Here is a 9348-nt window from a genome sequence, read left to right as displayed (position 1 = left end):
GGTATGGAATTTAGGGGGACTCCCACATCATTTTTTTTTTTTAATTTTGGTTCGGGGTTCCCCTTTGGGGAATTCCCATGCCGTTTTTATCAATGAACTTCTATGTGTATTGTCGGCAATGCAATAGCCGCCGGTAGTTTTAAATGAGTTTTTTCCTTCAAAATGTCATTTTGCTGTCAGACTGTTCTAAACACAGGAAACATGCGCCCCTTTACAGGCATACTATAGACACCCCCCAGGTACGAAATTTAAAGGGATATTACACTTTTATTGTTTGACTTTAAGCATTATTAAAATCACTGCTCCTGAAAAAACGGCCGTTTTTAAAACTTTTTTTTGCATTGATCCATGTCCCCTGGGGCAGGACCCGGGTCCCCAAACACTTTTTATGACAATAACTTGCATATTAGCCTTTAAAATTAGCACTTTTGATTTCTCCCATAGACTTTTAAAGGGTGTTCCGCGGCATTCGAATTTGCCGCGAACACCCCAAATTGTTCGCTGTTCAGCGAACTTGCGAACAGCCAATGTTCGAGTAGAACATGAGTTTGACTCGAACTCGAAGCTCATCCCTATTGAGGAGTATACAGCGGAATAGCTGTGGAAAAGCTCAGGGGATCCAGTGACGACTGGGATATGGAAGTCTAGTGAGAGACTGGGAGCTCAGTGAGTGAAGATTTACAGTGGGATTCTGTGAGATAAGTCAAGGATTGTTCTGTGTTACCACGAGTTAAGTACAACTACCTTTAGTGACTGTTGCAAGATTAGTTGCCATAGTAGACAGCGGTCCTACCCAGTGGTGTATTTAGGTTATGTGCTGCCCTAGGCCTCACTCCCCCTAATTTAAATATTTTACTTATTTATAATATATCATAACTTCCTCCCAAGGAGGAGGGTAGGTGGAGCATTAGGCTGCAGTGTCACACACTTATTAGTATTGGCGGCTGCCATACTAGTTGTATAAAGTGTGGCCGCTGGGTCTGCTCCCCAGGCCAGTCCACCACATACGACTGGCGCTACACTAAAAAGAGTAGTGGAAGTGGTGGGGACTCTTTTCGCCCCCCTGCAAAGTGCCACCCTAGGCCTGGGCCTTGGTGGCCTAGGCCAAGATACAGCGCTGGTCCTACCTATACAGAAGTGTTATCTGGCTGGAGGCCTTCCACTGTATAGCCGTCTACCTATAGAAGTCTCGGAATCTGCCAATTATCATTGCATCTACTCAAGGGTGTCCTGGCCCTAACCCTCTATCCCACAGTTCTTTTAAGAGACAATAAATCTCTTGTTTGCATTCAAAAGTGACTGGCGCCCATCATTTCTTCTTGCATCACACCCACCATGCCTGGTAACCCACTCTACAAGGAAGGATGTCAGCTCTCCCTGACCCTTGAGTTCACCATTAGGCCTCTGGGGGCCCCGGGACCTTGCTACACTTGGTAAGTCTATTGCTTGCTGGGAGGATTCTGGGTAATATTGTAAAACCATAAGTAGCACTGCATATATTAGCATTTTCTGGTGTCTGTTTAATGTTCCTGCACAGCTGAATCTGGTCATTGATGAATAAAAAGGAGTAAACCTCAGTTTAACCTTGCTGCCGAAATATCACAACTACCCTTCTCCGGATCTCCTTGGTCCTGGCCCCGTAGATCATGGGATTACACATGGGTGGGATGAGAATGTAGAGGTTGGCGAGCGTAATGTGAACATAGAGAGGGATGTTGTGTCCAAACCTGTGAGCAAAGAAGGAGAAGAGAGCCGGGATGTAGGAGATCAGGATGACACAGATATGAGGCCCACATGTACCCAAGGCCTTGCGACGGGCTTCCCTGGAAGTCAGCCTGAAGACCATCCTGAATATTGCACAGTACGACACAGCTATACAAACAATATCCACAGCAATTACCAGAAGTGCCACTGTGAGGCCGTACACCTGGTTGATGGTGGTATCAGTGCAGGCAATCTTTACTACAGCCATATGTTCACAGTAGGTGTGATAGATGACATTGTTCTGACAGTAAGACAATCTCCGTATCAGGAAAGGAGCCGGAGCCATCAAGAATGATCCTCGAATTATTGCTAAGACCCCAATCTTGGCGATGATGGCGTTAGTCAAGATTGAGGTGTACCTCAGGGGATGGCAGATGGCAACATAACGGTCAAAAGCCATCGCCAAAAGAACGGTAGACTCCATCATGGAGAAGGCGTGGATTAAGAAGAGCTGGAGCAAGCAGGCACTGAAGTCGATCTCTTTATCGTTGAACCAGAAAATGCAAAGGATCTTGGGGGTGGTGGTGGCGGATGCCACAAGGTCAATTATGGCCATCATAGAGAGGAAAAGGTACATGGGCTTGTGGAAGGTCTCTTTTGGCATAATGATGGCAAGTATGGCACAGTTTCCTAGGATGGTCAGGACGTACATGACAACCATAAGAATGGAGATCCAGAAGTGGGCTACTTCCAAGCCTGGGATCCCTATTAAAATGAAGTTCTTTGGCTGGTAGAAGGTCTCATTTTCCCCCGACATGGCACCAATCATTGCTGAAAATAAAATTGGTAAAATATGAAATATTGACTCAGATGTTATCCTAAAGTGATTGTAATGGCTCTTTTTTTAAAATAACAAACATACTTACCTACTCTGTATACTATATACCTGCTATATACTTACTTACATACCTACAATAGTATTGCACAGAGCAGCCCCCGAACCTCATCTTCTAGGGTCCCCCACCGGTGCTCTTCCTCTTCTTGGTGTGCTCCCATAGCACACATGCGGGCTCGATCCCAAATTGGAGTGTGTGTGTCTATAGACACACACAGCATGGCTCGCCCCTGCCCCCGATCCCTCCTCACATGATTTGACTGACAACAGCAGAAACCAATGGAACTGAAGCCCGGCACAGCACTGCATTGATACAGGACTCAGGTAAGTAGGCTGGGGGTACAGATCTGGTTTTTGGGTTTAGTTGGCTTAAGCTTCTTGTAGCTAATTCCACTCCCCGCCCTTCCCCTATTGCTTCTTTCATCTGCATCAGACCTAGAAAGGCGTCCTCAGTATTTAGCATGTTTTCAGGGAAAGTGGCTCTCATTAAAGATGCATTTGAAAAAATACCCCAGAGTCCCCCAAAGTCAGGGGTGAGTAAGTGGAACGGTAAGTCTACTGGGAAGTAGGGGGAGAAAATGTCATTAGTGGTGAGTGGATAGAAGAACGCTCCCGTATCAGTGGAGGAAAGACCACCCTGACATCCATGGGATGAAAATAATTCCCCAATGTTGGAATCAGTGGTATAAAAAATATGGGGGTATTAGGGTGGTATACCCCCCCGATCACACTGCTACATTATACACACACTATGCTCCGTCTCTCTGTAACCCCCCACTGGATCACACTGCTGCCTAATGCACACAATGCTCCATCTCTCTGCCCCCTCCGGATCACACTGCTGCCTTATACACACAATGCTCCGGCTCTCTGCCCCCCTCCCCATGGATCACACTTCTGGCCTTATACACACGGTGCTCTGGCTCTGCCCCCCCCCCCATCACACTGCTGCCTTATACACACAATGCTCTGGCTCTCTGCCCCCCTCCCCATGGATCACACTTCTGGCCTTATACACACGGTGCTCTGGCTCTCTGCCCCCCCCATCACACTGCTTCCTTATACACACAATGCTCTGGCTCTCTGCCCCACTCCTCCTGGATCACACTGCTGCCTTATACACACAATGCTCCAGCTCTCTGCCCCCCTCCCCGTGGATCACACTGCTGCCTTATACACACAATGCTCCAGCTCTCTGCCCCCCCAGATCACACTGCTTCCTTATACACTCAATGCTCCAGCTCTCTGCCCCACTCCTCCTGGATCACACTGCTGCCTTATACACAAAATGCTCTGGCTCTCTGCCCCCCCTCCTCCTGGATCACACTACTGCCTTATACACACAATGCTCCGGCTCTCTGCCCCCCTCCCCCTGCATCACACTTCTGGCCTTATACACACACAATGTGCCGGGTCTCCGCCCCCCTCCCCCTGGATCACACTTTTGGCCTTATACACACAATGCTCCGGCTCTCTGCACCACTCCTCCTGGATCACACTTCTGCCTGATACACACAATGCTCCGGCTCTCTGCACCACTCCTCCTGGATCACACTTCTGCCTTATACACACAATGCTCCGGCTCTCCCCCCCCCCCCGGTTTACACTGCTGCCTTATACACACAATGCTCCGGCTCTCTCCCCCCCCCCGGTTTACACTGCTGCCTTATACACACAATGCTCCAGCTCTCTGCCCCCTCCAGATCTCACTGCTGCCTTATACACACAATGCTCCAGCTCTCTGCCCCCCTCCAGATCACACTGCAGCCTTATACACACAATGATCCAGCTCTCTGCCCCCCCTGATCGCACTGCTGCCTTATACACACAGTGCTCAAGCTCTCTGTCCCCCCCTCTAGATCACACTGCTGCCTTATACACACAATGCTCCGGCTCTCTGCCCCACTCCTCCTGGATCACACTGCTGCCTTATACACACAATGCTCCGGCTCTCTGCCCCCCTCCTCCTGGATCACAGTTCTGCCTGTTACACACAATGCTCTGGCTCTCCCCCCTACATTTGGCATTACACTGTTGCCTTACACAGACTCTTCATTTGACCTCAGCTCCTTATCCGGCCATGTGCTCGGGCCCGGTGCTCTCTCCTACAGTCTGTGATCAGCGACACCATTGGAAGTCCCCTTCTTCTTCACCTCCCGCTCTCTGCACTACCCCCGGCACCACCCTCTGAGTTCACAGGAGCCAAGACTACAGGGGAGGCATCGGGTATCAATGCAGGCTGACAGTTTTGACTCTCAGGCTGCACTGAGAACAACACTGGAAACATTGGGTGGTGTACATCCTCCACAATGTTGATTTGTGGCAGAACCCCTGGGGACCCCTAACATTTTCTCGTGGACCATGAGTGGTCCATGGACCACTGGTAGGTGACCTCTGCTCTAGATACTCACAAATCATGTGTCCTAGAGATGAAGCTAGGGCAGTGGTTCTCAAATCCTGTCCTCAGGACCCACTAACAGGCCAGATTTTAAGTATTACCTTGGGGAGATGCAGACTAGAATACTGCAATTACTGAGCAGCAAATGATATCACCTGTGATGTATTTCAGTTATCTTGAAAACCTGGCCTGTTAGTGGGTCCTGAGGACAGGAGTTGAGAAACATTGACCTAGGGATTATGTCCAAGGATTGAGGACACATGTCAGGGGGTACCTTGGATGCTATCTTCGAGTCGAGGACACATGTCAGGGGGTACATAGGGGGCTATTTACCAGGATCAAGGACACATGTTGAGGGGTACCCAAGGGGCTATGTCCTAGGATCAAGGACACATGTCAGGGGGTACCTAGGGAGCTATGTCCAAGGATCGAGGACACATGTTAGGGGGGTACAGAGGGGTCTAGATCCAAAGATCGAGGACACATGTCAGGGGTGTACCTAGGGGGCTATGTCCAAGGATCGAGGACACGTTAGATGGGGGGGTACATGGGGGGCTATCTCCCAGGATCGAGGGCACATGTCGATGGGTACCTAGGGGGCTATGTCCATGTCAGGAGGTACCTAAGGGGCTATGTCCCAGGATCGAGGATACATGTCGAGGGGTACCTAGGGGACTATGTCCAAGGATTGAGGACACATGCTGAGGGGTATCTAGGGGGCTAATTCCAAGGATGAAGGACACTGGTGGCAGAGGGGTACATAGGGGGCTATGTCCATGGATTGAGGACACATGTGAGGGGGGTACTTAGGGGGCTATGACTAAGGATCGAGTACACATGTCAGGGGGTACCTAGGGGACTATGTCCAAGGATCGAGGACACATGTCAGAAGGGTACATAGGGGACTATTAGGATGGTACCTAAGGGGTTTTATCCAGGCCACGGTCACATGTGAAGAGGGCTTTAATAAAATTCTGTTTCCAAAGAACGTGTCATGGGGCAACACAGGGTATTGTGTCAAAGGACTGAGGACACGTTTCAGAGGGGATCATGTCAACGGGCTAAGAACACATATCAAGGGGCACCTAAGGTGTTGTGTCAAGGGACTGAGAACAATTGTCAGGGGGTACAGAAGGGGCTGGGAAGGACCGGGTTTACACATCAAGAGCTTGTGGGCAAAGAAAATCAGATGCTTAATCTCCACCCATAAATATAGGCCACCCCTCCACTGTGTTGAAGCCATTTTAGAATATACAAAAAAAACTGTGCAGGGGTGATAAAGCATATATGAATTTATATTACAAGAACAGGACCCGCCTGAATAAAGTTCTTCAGTTCCTGATATTAAAAGTGCAAAAAGAAAACTATCAGAAGGTCAAAGAGGTCCTGTGTCCTCTGCACACTTCCTGCGTTATCTCTAAAAGGGCATTTTTCCCTCCTGGTTGTTAGCAGAGGGCGCTGGGATTGGCCAAAGCATGCACTGCGATCTCACAGTGCATTATGGGGCATCCGGCGGCGCTCAAATTTGCCGCGAACACCCCATAATGTTCGCTTTTCGGTGAACGGGCGAACACCGATGTTTGAGTCGAACTCATGTTTGACCCGAACACCAAGCTGATCTCTAGTCTCCAAACCTAAACCCTATTGATCATCTGTGGGACATCCTCAAATGGAAGGTGGAGGAGCGCAAGGTCTCTAACATCCACCAGCTCTGTGATGTCATCATGGAGGAGGGGAAGAGGACTCCAGTGACAACCTGTGAAGCTCTGGTGACCTCCATGTCCAAGAGGGTTAAGGCAGTGCTGGAAAATAATGGTGGCCACACAAAATATTGACACTTTGGGCCCAATTTGGAGATTTTCACTTAGGGGTGTACTGACTTTTGTTGCCAGCGGTTTAGACATTAATGGCTGTGTGTTGAGTTATTTTGAGGGGACAGCAAATTTACACTGTTATACAAGCTGTACACTCACTACTTTACATTGTAGACAAGTGTCATTTCTTCAGTGTTGTCACATGAAAAGATAGAAGAAAAGATTTACACAAATGTCACTGAGGGGTGTACTTACTTCTGTGAGATACTGTATATACATTAGACTGACTTCTTTCCAAAAAGGGGTGATTTGGGGGGTATTTGTACTGTGGGGTGATTTGGGGGGGTATTTGTACTAGGGGGTGATTTGGGGGGTGATTGTACTGGGGGGTGATTTAGGGGGTGATTGTACTGGGGGGGTGATTTGGGGGGCATTTGTTCTGGGGGGTATTTGTACGGGGGGGTGATTTGGAGGTTATTTGTTTGGAGGGGGTAATTTGGGGGGTATTTGTACGGGGGGGGTGATTTGGAGGGTATTTGTATGGAGGGGGTGATTTGGGGGGGTATTTGTACGGGGGGGGTGATTTGGAGGGTATTTGTATGGAGGGGAGTGATTTGGAGGGTATTTGTACAGGGGGATGATTTGGAGGGTATTTGTATGGAGGGGGGTGATTTGGAGGGTATTTGTACGGGGGGGGGGGTGATTTGGAGGGTATTTGTATGGAGGGGGGTGATTTGGAGGGTATTTGTTTGGAGGGGGTAATTTGGGGGGTATTTGTATGGAGGGGGGTGATTTGGAGGGTATTTGTATGGAGGGGGGTGATTTGGAGGGTATTTGTACTGGGGGTGATTTGGAGGGTATTTGTACGGGGGTGATTTGGAGGGTATTTGTATAGAGGGGGTGATTTGGAGGGTATTTGTACGGGGGGGTGATTTGGAGGGTATTTGTATGGAGGGGGGTGATTTGGAGGGTATTTGTACGGGGGGGTGATTTGGAGGGTATTTATACGAGGGGTGATTTGGAGGGTATTTGTACGGGGGGGGGGTGATTTGGGGGGGTATTTGTATGGAGGGGGGTGATTTGGGGGGGTATTTGTATGGAGGGGGGTGATTTGGAGGGTATTTGTACGGGGGGGGGTGATTTGGAGGGTATTTATACGGGGGGTGATTTGGAGGGTATTTGTACGGGGGGGGGGTGATTTGGGGGGGTATTTGTATGGAGGGGGGTGATTTGGGGGGGTATTTGTATGGAGGGGGGTGATTTGGAGGGTATTTGTACTGGGGGTGATTTGGAGGGTATTTGTATGGAGGGGGTGATTTGGAGGGTATTTGTACGGGGGGGTGATTTGGAGGGTATTTATACGGGGGGTGATTTGGAGGGTATTTGTACGGGGGGGTGATTTGGGGGGGTATTTGTATGGAGGGGGGTGATTTGGGGGGGTATTTGTATGGAGGGGGGTGATTTGGAGGGTATTTGTACGGGGGGGGTGATTTGGAGGGTATTTATACAGGGGGGGGTGATTTGGGGGGGTATTTGTACGGGGGGGGTGATTTGGGGGGGTATTTGTATGGAGGGGGGTGATTTGGGGGGGTATTTGTATGGAGGGGGGTGATTTGGGGGGGTATTTGTACTGTCCTGGCATTTTTGGGCTTCAAGAAATGAGATCGGCCGTCAGTACATCAGGATTGATCAGATATATATCTCATAGTTTTTGTCTCTATAACTCTCCTATAGAATAAATGATATTCACTGATTTGGGTTTTTGTCACCAAAGAAATGGGGCAGAATATATTTTGGCCGAAATTTATGATGAACAATTATTTATCTGCAACATTTTATAACAGAAATGAAGAAAAACATTTATTTTTTTTAATTTTTAGTATTTTTTTTGTTTATATAATAAAAAATAAAAAAACCCCCCAGTGGTAATCAAATACCACCACAGGAAAGCTCTATTTGTGTAAACAAAAAGATATAAATGCCCTTTGTGCACAGTGTTGCATGACCACGCAATTACTAGTTAAAGTAGCGCAGTGCTGAATAGCAAAAAATGGCCTGGTCACGAAGGGGGGAAAACCTCCTGGAGGTCAGGGGGTTAGAGTTGAGCACAGGACTTATAACTTTATCCCAGACTGAAAGGAGACTCAAGATCCAATGTTGCAGACATAGACGTCAGACCAATATGTAGACCTCTTCTACAGGACTCGTCCATATATCTGTACAGATAGATACGTCTACACTAAGACCTGAGGAGGACAGAGGGGGGCGCTATACTCACATAGTGCAGATGATCTGCAAGAACATCTATAGATGAGAAATGCGAGACTTACCGATATCTCACCGAGTCCATCCGTCCCAAACATCAGAGCCTGCCATGAGTTCCAGGTGAGACTGATCCTTCCACGTGCTGCGGGGGATGATGTATTTATACATTTGTACATTGTGGTCATAGGGGAGATCCAGAGCCACAGCCAGCCCCCGAGGAGGACCTGTTTTCCCTGTCCTGGAGATCATTCCTCTGTGCACTTCTATTTCTG

At 48.6% G+C, this 9348-nt stretch overlaps 1 protein-coding gene across 1 annotated transcript; it reads right to left on the bottom strand.

The window, feature by feature from the left end:
- Positions 1–1579: 1579 nt before the first annotated feature.
- LOC141129568 (olfactory receptor 52P1-like) lies at positions 1580–2521 on the bottom strand. Its single transcript, XM_073617664.1, has one exon. It carries the CDS (start codon positions 2519–2521, stop codon positions 1580–1582), a length of 942 nt encoding a protein of 313 aa, XP_073473765.1.
- Between the last annotated feature and the right edge of the window lie 6827 nt (positions 2522–9348).

This window comes from Aquarana catesbeiana, linkage group LG02, assembly GCF_042186555.1.
Source record: "Aquarana catesbeiana isolate 2022-GZ linkage group LG02, ASM4218655v1, whole genome shotgun sequence".
NCBI classification, from domain to species: domain Eukaryota; kingdom Metazoa; phylum Chordata; class Amphibia; order Anura; family Ranidae; genus Aquarana; species Aquarana catesbeiana.
Note: the sequence above shows the minus strand (reverse complement) of the source record. Positions and strands in the feature narration are given on the sequence as shown.

Coding starts and splice junctions, on each gene's coding strand:
- LOC141129568 (XM_073617664.1), bottom strand. CDS start 2,521: ATGTCGGGGGAAAATGAGACCTTCTACCAGCCAAAGAACTTCATTTTA.